Source organism: Salmo salar, chromosome ssa12, assembly GCF_905237065.1.
Source record: "Salmo salar chromosome ssa12, Ssal_v3.1, whole genome shotgun sequence".
In the NCBI taxonomy this organism is placed as follows: Eukaryota; Metazoa; Chordata; class Actinopteri; order Salmoniformes; family Salmonidae; genus Salmo; species Salmo salar.
This window is the reverse complement of record NC_059453.1, coordinates 50,902,265-50,915,339: the sequence shown is the minus strand read 5'-3', so window position 1 is coordinate 50,915,339 and position 13,075 is coordinate 50,902,265. Positions and strand designations below refer to the sequence as shown.

General features: G+C 41.2%; 1 protein-coding gene across 3 annotated transcripts in view; it reads left to right on the top strand.

The window, feature by feature from the left end:
- slc2a9l2 (solute carrier family 2 member 9, like 2) overlaps window positions 1–13,075 on the top strand; it is a 243,642-nt gene that overhangs the window by 47,981 nt on the left and 182,586 nt on the right. For 2 of the 3 annotated variants that reach the window (XM_014131731.2, XM_014131730.2), the window contains exons 5-6: window positions 10,238–10,362; window positions 11,045–11,190. In XM_014131731.2, the coding sequence (XP_013987206.1) occupies window positions 10,238–10,362; window positions 11,045–11,190 (271 nt within the window). 3 annotated transcript variants of the gene reach the window in all.

Genomic DNA, 13,075 nt, shown 5'->3' with positions numbered 1-13,075 from the left:
ATAAATTGACCAGTTTTTTTTCTATGCATCGGAATGACAGAACGGCAGCGTCTTGTAAACTCAAGGGCAGGGGTGTGTGTCTCTTTGTTAAAAACAACTGGTGCACAATCTATATTAAATAAGTTTACCAAAAATCCAGGAACACCCAAGTGATTCCGTACATGGAAACTAGTTCAGTGGAGTTTGCTCTCGCTCTCCCTGAAGTGCAGTACTGAAACAGCTGCAAAAATGGGTCATGTGATTCGTGACGTTGCTGGATGCAGGCCCCTCTGCTCTGTTGCAAGTGAATTCATGATTTAGAAATCTCCGATGTGTGGACAAATGTGTTTTATTGAAAGCGTATGGCCGAATTAGCTATTTCTGTCAAGTTCAATCAGTTTTGAGTCAGGAAATGTGTACTTTTCCACTGAGAACATTTGTGATTATTTTATATCATTATTTTATGTAGCCAACTGCCGCAGCAGCGGAGATGGGTAACAACTGCGCATGTGCACTCTCAGGGAATCCCTGCTACTTCGAAACTGCAAGTTATGCCCTTATTCACAGATGTACTTTTTTGGGCGGAGAAGTGAAGACAGCGTTACACATCAATTATACAAAGTAAACAAAAACCTACTAATATGTCTGACGATTAAATAATCGCGAGGGATGAAGAAATAGGGGCGCCGATGGAGTTATCGAACCATATTTATTTAAGCCTGAGTATTTGGACAAAGAATTGAGGCAAATTGACCTTCAGATGGCCGCTGCCCTCTAGCCACCAGTAGCTGCAGCAGTAGCTAGACCACAGCCCCAGCCCACCCCTGGATCAACACAGACTGGTGGTGCAGTTGTGGCAATTGCGCTCTAATTCCGCGATTGAGGAATGTTTGTGCTGCAGAGAATTTGAATATGTGACTGCAATTCTTACAGTAATAGAGGAATGTAATGATGATGAGGAGCAGTTAGTTTACTTTTGCAACAAACCCATTAGTGGGTTTATGTTTTCACATTAGCCCATAACACTATATAGCCTACAGTATGTTTTTTTTATCACATTTTGGGGATAATATTCTGCAATGTAAAGTGACTCAATGTCTATTGTCTCTCAACTGTCATAAATATATGGAGCACATATGCTAACCTGTAGAGCTCCTAGGCCTATATGTCTACATGATATGGTGCAATGGTAATAACAAAATAAGAATACCTTGAAAGTCAAGAATCAGGCTACCTACCTCTGCACGCTTGCTTTGTCGCTTTCTCTTCTCAAATACGTCTTTGTATTGTGGCACTGCGCCAGATCCAGTCCATGGAAATACAGTAGCAACAGCTGTATCTTTCGGTTGTCTGTCCCCATCGTTTCAGATCGTATATCTCGTTCGTATGCCTCGTCGCTGAAGTGCTTGCTACACACATGCAGCGAAGCAGGGTTGTATGCAGTAGTATACCAGTAAGATATGAGTTGAAGTTAGAAAATAAGTAGGACATCATCTACCCTCTAAAAACCCTTTCAATTAACCCAAACATACGATACCAGGATTTTTAGTTTTTCTATTAAGCAAAATGCAGATTAATCTACACAAGCTCTTACTCAAGGGCAGATTGGAACATAATGTTTTTTGGGCTGAAAAGTAATTTTCTTTCTCCGAGGTCTGTGGACCAATTCCACTCCTCGAGATCTAATTTCGGTAAAAGTATGATGAGTTCGCAAGGTTGGGGATTGTTGTGCTCAGTGTCATTTAGTCAGTGCCTGGACTGCAGTGTCGATGCCCCTGCTACGCTCTTTTACCTCATTCCAAAGAATCCATTTACTTAACTGTCCTTGACTTGAGGTTCATAGATGTTGAATTGCATGCATTGAAGCAAACAATTTTGGACGAAGCGTTTGTGTTTAAAGAACTGTTTGGCCAGAGAGACTGAGATTCTTATTAGATAAAACCGTGAGATTACACCTTTTTGAGAATGTCCAAATGCAATTACATCCTTTTGAGAGGAAAAGAAAGAAAGGTTGAGATTGGGAAACCTATCCAGATGAGATTTAGCATGCCTCGTACCAAAGGGTGGATGAGAGGCTTGTGGAAAATCCTTTCCTGTAATACAAGTCGTGACCGTAGTCATGAAGAGATGTATATTTATTTTGTATTTTCTGTGTGTGTGTGTATCTGTGTGTATACACACACTACCGTTCAAACGTTTGGGGTCACATAGAAATGTCCATGTTTTTGAAAGAAAAGCAAAAAATGTTGTCCTTTAAAATAACATAAAATTGATCAGAAATACAGTGTAGACATTGTTAATGTTGTAAATGACTATTTTAGCTGGAAACTGAAGCTGGATTTTTAATGGAATATCTACATAGGCGTAATGAAGCTGCTAGTTGAGGACTTGTGAGGCGTCTCTTTCTCAAACTAGACACTAGAATGTACTTGTCCTCTTGCTCAGTTGTGCACTGGGGCCTCGCACTCCTCTTTCTATTCTGGTTACGACATGATTCCATATGTGCTATTTCATAGGACTTTATTGTTTTTGCGACTGCATTTGAAGATATTTCTGTTTTGATTGACCTTCATGTCTTAAAGTTCTAACACTTTTGTTCTTAACATACTTGCCTAGTTAAATAAAAAATAATTGTCATAGTTTTGATGTCTTCACTATTATTCTACAATGTATAAAATAGTAAAAATAAAGAAAAAACCTGGAATGAGTAGGTGTGTCCAAGCTTTTGACTAGTACTGTATGTACCCTAGTTCTAGAGCGTTGGGCCAGTAACCGAGAGGTTGCGAGATCAAATCCCCGAGCTCACAAGGTAAAAATCTGTTGTTCTGCCCCTGAACAAGGCAGTTAACCCACTTTTCCTAGGCCGACATTGTAAATTAGAATTTGTTCTTAACTGACTTGCCTATTTAAATAAAAAATATATGTATACATACACTATATGACCAAAAGTATGTGGACACCTGCTCATCAAACATCTCATTTCAAAATCATGGGCATTAATATGGAGTTGGTCCCCCTTTGCTGCTATAACAGCCTCCACTCTTCTGTGAAGGATTTCCACTAGACGTTGGAACATTGCTGAGGGGAATTGCTTCCATTCAGCCACAAGAGCATTAGTGAGGTCGGGCACTGATGTTGGGCGATTAGCCTGGCTCGCAGTCCTCCTCCACCAAAATGTACAGTTGTCACTATGCATTCGGGCAGAAAGCGTTTTCCTGCCTCCGCCAAACCCAGATTTCTCTGTCGGACTGCCAGATGGTGAAGCGTGATTCATCACTCACTGCTCCAGAGCAAAGGTTATGGCTGAAATAGCCAAATCCGCTAATTTGAAGGGATGTCCACATACGTTTGTATATATAGTGTACCTGCTTACACTTGTCACTACCAGCAATAAAGTTATTGCATATTGTTTTCCTACCTATAGCATCCAGCTTTTCCTGGTGGATAATATCAGACAGGCAGCAACATGGTTTAATCTGCTTTGTGTCATTGTTTTGTGCAGCCACGTCTTTAACCTCCTGAGGGCACTAAAGCTCCTTTCTGCTTCAGAGGACATGTATAATAAGTAGCAACCTGACCAGAGCTTCAATATCTGTGAATTAGCCACAAACTTTTACTGGCAGTCCTCTTAGAATTTGTGCTGCATGTGCACTAGAACTGAGTGAGCAGTTGAGTAAAAACATGGGCAGTTGCACTGCAAGAGAGTGCGCATTAACCTCTGACTCTATTGTAGATATACACCCAATCTGTTCAGTGTCCCACATTAAAAAATGCTGTAGTATTCACTGTAGTGTTTTTGCTGACTAAAGTCTACAAAAACACTACAGTGAATACTGTAGTATGTACTGTAGTATACTGTATTATAGTGTTGTATTTGCAGTTAACTGTGATATAAATACTGTAGTAAAAGAAAAGTAGTGTACATATACTAAACTCAGCAAAAAAAGAATCGTCCTCTCACTGTCAACTGCGTTTATTTTCAGCAAACTTAACATGTGTAAATATTTGTATGAACATAGCAAGATTCAACAACTGAGACATAAACTGAACAAGTTCCACAGACATGTGACTAACAGACATGGAATAATGTGTCCCTGAACAAAGGGGGGTCAAAATCAAAAGTAACAGTCAGTATCTGGTGTGGCCACCAGCTGCATTAAGTACTGCAGTGCATCTCCTCCTCATGGACTGCACCAGATTTGCCAGTTCTTGCTGTGAGATGTTACCCCAATCTTACACCAAGGCACCTGCAAGTTCCCGGACATTTCTGGGGGGAATGGCCCAAGCCCTCACCTTCCGATCCAATAGGTCTCAGACGTGCTTAATGGGATTGAGATCTGGGTTCTTCGCTGGCCATGGCAGAACACTGACATTCCAGTCTTGCAGGAAATCACGCACAGAACGAGCAGTATGGCTGGTGGCATTGTCATGCTGGAGGGTCATGTCAGGATGATTCTGCAGGAAGGGTACCACATGAGGAGGGAGGAGGATGTCTGCCCTGTAACGCACAGTGTTGAGTTGGCCTGCAATGACAACAAGCTCAGTCCGATGATGCTGTGATACACCGCCCCAGACTATGACGGACCCTCTACCTCCAAATCGATCCCGCTCCAGAGTACAGGCCTCGGTGTAACGCTCATTCCTTCGACAATAAACATGAATCCGACCATCACCCCTGGGGAGACAAAACCGCGATTAGTCAGTGAAGAGCACTTTTTGCCAGTCCTGTCTGGTCCAGCGACAGTGGGTTTGTACCCATAGGCGACATTGTTGCCAGTGATGTCTGGTGAGGACCTGCCTTACAACAGGCTTAAAAGCCCTCAGTCCAGCCTCTCTCAGCCTATTGCGGACAGTCTGAGCGCTGATGGAGGTATTGTGCGTTCCTGGTGTAACTCGGGCAGTTGTTGTTACCATCCTGTACCTGTCTCGCTGGTGTGATGTTCGAATGTACCGATCCTGTGCAGGTGTTACACGTGGTCTGCCACTGCGAGGACAATCAGCTGTCCGTCCTGTCTCCCTGTAGCGCTGTCTTAGGCGTCTCACGGTACGGACATTGCAATTTATTGCACGTACACGCAGCTAAGCAGGGACCCTGAGCATCTTTCTTTTGGTGTTTTTCGGAGTCAGTAGAAGGGCCTCTTTAGTGTCCTAAGTTTTCATTACTGTGACCTTAATTGCCTACCGTCTGTAAGCTATTAGTGTCTTAACGACCGTTCCATAGGTGCATGTTCATTAATTGTTCATGGTTCATTGAACAAGCATGGGAAACAGTGTTTAAACCCTTTAGAGTGAAGATCTGTGAAGTTATTTGGATTTTTACAAATTATCTTTGAAAGACAGGGTGCTGAAAAAGGGACATTTCTTTTTTTGCTGAGTTTATATTTGGTGTAGTATTTTTGCAGATTGTCTTTACTGTTTTTGAGGACTATAGTATACTGTAGGATTAACTGTAGTGTTTTTGTGGATATTACTGTGGTGTTTACTATAAGGTTTTTGTTTTATTATATTTGACATGGAAGTACAACCTACTGGAGAAATACTAAAAGAGCTAGTTTTCCATAACCTGTAGGTAGGTAGGACTGGGTCTGAACGGACAGTTCAAAGCTTCAGATCTTTTCTATAAACTTTAGGGAACATAATATATGTTCTATCCTTGGCATGTAGGTTTCTCACTTATGGGTGGCACACATTGTGATATGGGGGAGTTGTATGGGCAGGGTATATGCAAATAAGATACTGTTGTGTTTACTATTGTAGTGTTTTTACAGACATTACTGTAGTATTTACTGCAGTGTTTTTTTTGTGTAGATAATACTGTAGTGTTTACTATACACTCTTAGAAAAAAATTGTGCTATCCTGATCCTAAAAGGGTTCTTTGGCTGTTCTCATAGGACAGCCAAAGGTTCCAGGTTGAACCCTTTTTTGGTTCCAGGTAGAATAAAGGATTCTAGATGGAACATGAAAGAGTTCTACTTGGAACCCAAAAAGGGTTCAACCTGAAACTAAAAGGGGTTCTCCTAAGGGGACAGCCGAAGAACCCTTTTGGAACTCTTTGTTCTAGAGTGTAGTATTTTACAGTATAATACAACATTCTATAGTAAGTACTACACATGATTGAGGTATCGAGTGTATAGTATTCTACAGTATACAACAGTTTACTATAGAATTGTATTTTTTCATGTGGGTTCTCCACAGTGGTTGTTACCTTCCAAAACCTGTTTGAGAAGGCGTCTTCATTTATTTTTCCTTAGAGCGGACTGAACACAACCAACAGAAGCCTGCATGCCCAAGACGGTCTGTTCTTCTTTGGAGAAATGTGTTAAGGCACTCCAGCTCTCCAATAACAGCTTCTGCCAGCACAAGACCCAGTACAGTTTTGCCTTTCTTGAATTGTTGATGCAGGCCATTGGCAGTGGTTTCTATAGGAGAGTTACCTTCTGCCATCTCCTCTAAACTAGAGAGGACAGTCATACTGAAGGAGGACTGCTTTGATAGCTTTATGTCTGACAGTCCATTTGGTCTGGCAGAGGTTTGAGGGCAGTAGGAGTGACACGATCTGATGTTGCAATCCGATTAAAAATGTCTATGAATTTACTGGACAGTCCACACAAGATGCCCAATTGATGGACCCAATCAAGGGAATCTCGGGTTAGGACGGAAGCTGAGCAGGCTTTTTGCGTGATCAGGTTCACACAATGTGCTCCGCAGTGCACATACACAGCCATAGGCTGTTTTTTTTATCAGTGCTTACCTGACATATTGGCTGCTTCGTCATACAGTATGTCTGGCCATGCAATTCTGACAGGGCTAGATCTAATCTTATTATAACATTCATTGCCATCTTGGCGAGGTCCTGTCGTTTCAAGCACTGCAGACCTATGAATTTCTCATGTGGCAGCAAGTCATAGTCGACATCTCAGACATATAGACTCTTGCTCTTTCCCTGAGATGTCTTGCGTTCCTTCAATTACTAAGGAAAATGGAGTAATCGGAATAGATCGGATGATATTGCCTATTATTCAAATGATGTCATTGCTCATTAAGTTAAGCATCTCATTCTGTATCTTAGGGCTAGTGTAATCATGGTTGCATGTTCTTAAGCAACTATGAAGGACTGTGTCATCTTCTGCCTTTTTAAAAGTTTGTACAGGTTTCTGCTTTCTTCCTCATGACCTCTTAAGGCCTCACCCTGTCTTACTAGGTACTTCACTGAACCTACAATCTTCAGTAGACAATGTATTGCTTCCTCTTGTTGTCTGGCTAAATAAGAAGATAACTGCGTCCACAGGGTTTGATTCTTGTGCACTCGCTGTAACTGAGTGGCAATAGGAATGACTTTTAGCATGAGATGAAAACTTTTCAGTAGACTTCTTCCAATTTCTAAAGCCATTGTTAACAAATGCAGGGTTTGGTTTTGTGCCAAAGGGTGACCTCTTATTAAGAAAGAAGTTGGTGCAATGGAAGCATAAAACCCACTTCAAAGAGGCACTGTAACACAGCCAGGGGAAATCTTGAAATGGCAAAACTCTGTCAGCTTGTTTCTGGATAACAATAAACTTGGGATGTGGTTGATTTGGCTTTGTGCTGATGTTGATATATTCTGCCTGTCCTGTGGCTCTGTCCCTGTCATCTGTGCTCAACTGGCCCCTGACTTGTGGCTCAGTCCCCTACAAAAAACATAACAACAAACATTGTCTTAATTTCTATTGCCAAAATAGAAGGGCCTTTCTTTTGCCAAACTATTATGAAACATATACAATAGTACAGCTACAAGACATGTCTTAAGACTACACTTAAATACTCCAATGTGTGTGTTCACCATTGTTTCCTCAACACTACATTACATATTCTCACCTGATGACCTGTTCGTCTTCTCCCTGCCGCAACATGGGTGGTTGCTCTCTCTCGCTCTCTCCACTGACTACAGTCAGCAAAGATGATGATTTGAACTGATAGTTCCAATTTGTGTGCAACATAAATTGCTGTGCAAAGTGCGTTACCAGACTGCTTTATAACTCAAATCCCAAATTCTCACCGGATGACCTGTTTGTCCTCTCCCTGCCTCAACATGGGCGGTGCTCCCTCTCTCTCTACTGTCTGTCCCTGACCCCTTCCATGACAACCAAATGAAATCAAAATGCAGGCAACAACTGTTTTGTTACAAAACTTGGGCTACAGTCAGCAAAGATGAGGAGTTGAACTGATAGTGCCTTTTAACTCGTATTCTTACCTGATTATCTATTTTTCCTCTCCCTGCCTCAACATGAATGGTGCTCTCTCTCTGTATAGCTCTCTCCACTGACTGTCTTTGACCCGTTATCATATGACAAAAATGGCTGGCCTTAACAATGATGGGCTCAGCTTATTAACATTACATTTATTCTGCTTTTATTAGCTAAATTATGTATTTACTGACTGGCAATACAGTGCTTTCAGAAAGTATTTACACTCCTTGACTTTTTCAACATTTTGTTGCGTTACATCCTGAGTTAAAATGTATGAAATTGAGATTTGTTTTGTCACTAGTGGAATTATGTTTTTCGAAATGTTTCAAATTCATATTTTTTTTTTAAGCTGAAATGTCTTGGTCTATAGCAAGCCTAAATACATTCAGGAGTAAAAAGTTGCTTAAGTCACATAATAAGTTGCATGGACTCTGTGTGCAATAATACTGTTTAACATGATTTTTGAATGACTACCTCATCTCTGTACCCCACACATACACTTATCTGTAAGGTCCCTCAGTCGAGCAGTGCATTTCAAACACAGATTCATCCACAAAGACCAGAGAGGTTTTCCAATGCCTCGCAAAGAAGGGCACCTATTGGTAGAAACTTTCAAAACATTTATACACTGAGAAAACAAAACATTAAGAACACCTGCTCTTTCCATGATAAACTGACCAGGTGAATCCAGGTGAAAGCTATAATCTGTTATTGATGTCACTTGTTAAATCCACTTCAATCAGTGCAGATGAAGGGGAGGAGACAGGTTAAATAATGATTTTTAAGCATTGATAAAATTGAGACATGGATTGTGTATGTGTGCCATTCAGAGAGTGAATGGGCAAGACAAAATACTTAAGTGCCTTTGAACGGGGTATGGTAATAGGAGTGTGTCATGAACTGCAATGCTGCTGGGTTTTTCATGCTTAATAGTTACCCGTTGGTATCAACAATGGTCAACCACCCAAAGGACATCCAGCCATCTCGAAAAAACAATGGGAAGCGTTGGAGTCAACATGGGCCAGCATCCCTGTGGAACACTTTTGACAATTGAGTCTGTTCTGAGGGCAAAAAGGGGGGAACAACTCAATATTAGGAAGGTGTTCCTAATGTTTGGTATACTCAGTGTACATTGGAGCGCTCGTGAATATAAGGGAAAGGGGGATACCTAGTCAGTTGTCCAACTGAATGTATTCAACTGAAATGAGTCTTCCGCATTTAACCCAAGCCCTCTGATTCAGAGAGGTGCAGGGGGCTGCCATAATCGACATCCACAGCACCCAGGAGCAGGGGGTTAACTGCCTTGCTCAAGGGCAGAACGACAGATTTTTACCTTGTCAGCTTGGGGACTCAATCCAGCAACCTTCCGGTTACTGGCCCAACACACTAACCACTAGGCTACCTAGCTACCTCTCCTCAGCAAACACTACAAAGAGAAAGAGAGAGCGCATAGTGCAAACTGCTGAACTGAAGAAATATATCGCAGACCAATAAAAATGGAAAGAGAGGAGAAATTGCGCATTGCTCCATTCTCCTTACAAGCCGTGCTCAACTCCTTTTCCCTTTACCAGGAACGTGCAGCTGCCTCTGGGGACCGGGAGCAACCAACGGTGTATTTGTGATTGGGGGATCACTGTGTTGCAAAACCACATAAAGCCAAAAGCTGCTTGGCGCTTTACAGTGGGAATTTTTCTTCACAATCAATCATACTCATCATGGTATATTATTGAGGGTGTCAAAATGTCCTGTTTATAATATTGGGGGGGGGTCATGATTCATCCCCCCCCAAGTTACGTGCCTAAATATGATAAAGTAGAGCTGCAAGGTTTGAAGCTAGTGTACAGGGTGTCTCACTAATAGACTTATGGAAAGAAGATGTATTCATTAGTTCACCCAATCCTTTTATCCTCTAGCATAAGAAATACTGTTTCAATATTGCAAAAGTGCTCTGTAAATTTTTTTTACCTGTGGCTATTCTGAACTCCTCCCTTCTTCCTGATCTCGATCTTTCCCCCTCTGTCTCTCTGTTTAGGAAGGGCACCTTGCTCTTGAATAACGGCTTTGCAGTGATAGCTGCTCTTTTGTTAGCCCTGGGGGAGAAGGCTCGATCTTTCGAGATGCTCATCATCGGTCGTTTCATCATGGGGGTGGACTCTGGTGAGTGCTCTTTCTGCTAGGCTGGAGAAATCTGACCATTATCCCCCAACTATCTAAAAATAGTCTCAACCAGGGGATTCTCAAGACTCTTAGATGACTCACCAACGACATACTATTACACAATTATAGTAAGTATATAGAACAAGCTGAGTGATTACATCAGTGCCAATAGCCCTATACAATTGTTTCATTAGGGTGTGTTCTCACCCATATACACATATTACCCCATATTGACAAAGTGAAAACATGTTTTTAGACATTTTTGCAAATGTATTGAAATTGAAATACAGAAATATATAATTAACATAAGTATGAGATATTTCTGTATTTCATTTATAATACATTATTTTTTTAATTCAGTTTGAATTCAGGCTGTAACACAACATATTTTCTGAAAACACTGCATTCCTCTCATGGGCATTGTGAAACCACACAATCTTTGATCTACACTTGATTTCAAAGAATTTTTACTTTGAGATTCTATTGAAATTCATGTGAAGGAGGTTTTGTATATACAACATGGCTAAATGACTAGGACAGTTTGTATTTTTACTATTCAGGCGTATTTACACGGTGAGGTTTTCAACCCTCAATAATTTAACACTTTTAAAGAGTAAATCCTAAGCAGTCCATATTGAACTTAATATCCATCGATGTTGTACTTGTTGGCTTGTGTTTCCAGGTATTGCTCTCAGCGCCCTGCCCATGTATCTGGGCGAGATATCCCCCAGACACATGAGAGGCTCCATTGGCCAATTCAACTCCATCCTCATCTGTCTGGGGGTGTTCACTGGACAAGTCCTGGGACTTCCTGAACTTCTGGGCCAGGTTAGTACTGTTGGTGACGGATTCCACGATAGTGCTCATATTAGGACGGTAATTGTGATTCTGTCCTGATGTGGATACCGTACTGAAGAGTTTAGTGAGTGTCAAATCCAAACTTAAGATATGAGAGCAAAACTTGAACTGTCATGGCAAATCTCATGTTTTATCTCTACATTATGTATGCATTATTATTTCAAGTCAGGATGTGGCTAGTCAAATTAGTAAACCTCCCCAACCACATTTACCCTACCTTGGCCAGTGACGCTCCAGCCCAGCAGAACTGGGTGAAATGCGTACGTAAAATAGTTCTACTTTCAAATACTTGAGAGAGATTCACTTGATTTAGCTTGCCCTGTACAATGAAATCAATGGAATAGACACAAATGTCCAGCCTGCATCTCGGTCAAGCTTAATAAAGGACACCTCATTATTTGTGAGTATTTGACATCATGTGTTATACCCTGGTCGGCTGTCCGATCATTGCTGACAATGGGCCTCTGTACGCCTATGTAGATATTCCATAAAACATCTGCTGTTTCCAGCTACAATAGTCATTTACAACATTAACAATGTTTACACTATATTTCTGATCAATTTTATGTTATTTTAATGGACAAAAAAATTACTTTTCTTTCAGTAACATGGACATTTCTAAGTGACCACAAACGTTTGAACAGTAGTGTGTGTGTGTGTGTGTATCTATATATAGACTGAAAATTACGCAAGAATAATCTTTAAAAAAAAATATATATACAGTTGAAATCGAAGTTTACATACACCTTAGCCAAATACATTTAAACTCAGTTTTTCACAATTCCTGACATTTAATCCTAGTAAAAATTCCCAGTCTTAGGTCAGTAAGGATCACCACTTTATTTTAAGAATTTGAAATGTCAGAATAATAGCAGAGAGAATGATTTATTTTAGCTTTTATCTCCTTCATCACATTCCCAGTGGGTCAGAAGTTTACATACACTCAATTAGTATTTGGTAGCATTGCCTTTAAATTGTTTAACTTGGGTCAAACGTTTTGAGTAGCCTTCCACAAGCTTCCCACAATAAGTTGGGTGAGTTTTCGCCCATTCAGAGCTGGTGTAACTGAGTCTGTAGGCCTCCTTGCTCGCACACGCCTTTTCAGTTCTGCCCATACATTTTCTATAGGATTGAGGTCAAGGCTTTGTGATGGCCACTCCAATACCTTGACTTTGTTGTCCTTAAGCCATTTTGCCACAACTTTGGAAGTATGCTTGTTGTCATTGTCCATTTGGAAGACCCATTTGCGACCAAGCTTTAACTTCCTGACTGATGTCTTGAGCTGTTGCTTCAATATATCCACATAATTTTGCTTCCTCATGATGCTATCTATTTTGTGGAGTGCACCAGTCCCTCCTGCAGCAGAGCACCCCCACAACATGATGCTGCCACCCCCGTGCTTCACGGTTGGGGTTCTATTTTTGTTTCATCAGACCAGAGGACATTTCTCCAAAAAGTACGATCTTTGTCCCCATGTGCAGTTGCAAACCGTAGTCTGGCTTTTTTATGGCGGTTTTGGAGCAGTGGCTTCTTCCTTGCTGAGCGGCCTTTCAGGTTATGTCGATATAGGACTCGTTTTACTGTGGATATAGATACTTTTGTACCTGTTTCCTCCAGCATCTTCACAAGGTCTTTTGCTATTGTTTTGGGAGTGATTTGCACTTTTCACACCAAAGTACGTTCATCTCTAGGAGACGGAACGCTTCTCCTTCCTGAGCGGAATGACGGCTGCGTGGTCCCAGGGTGTTTATACTTGCGTACTATTGTTTGTACGTATGACCGTGGTACCTTCAGGCGTTTGGAAATTGCTCCCAAGGATGAACCAGACTACAATTTTTTCACTGTTTTTCACTCC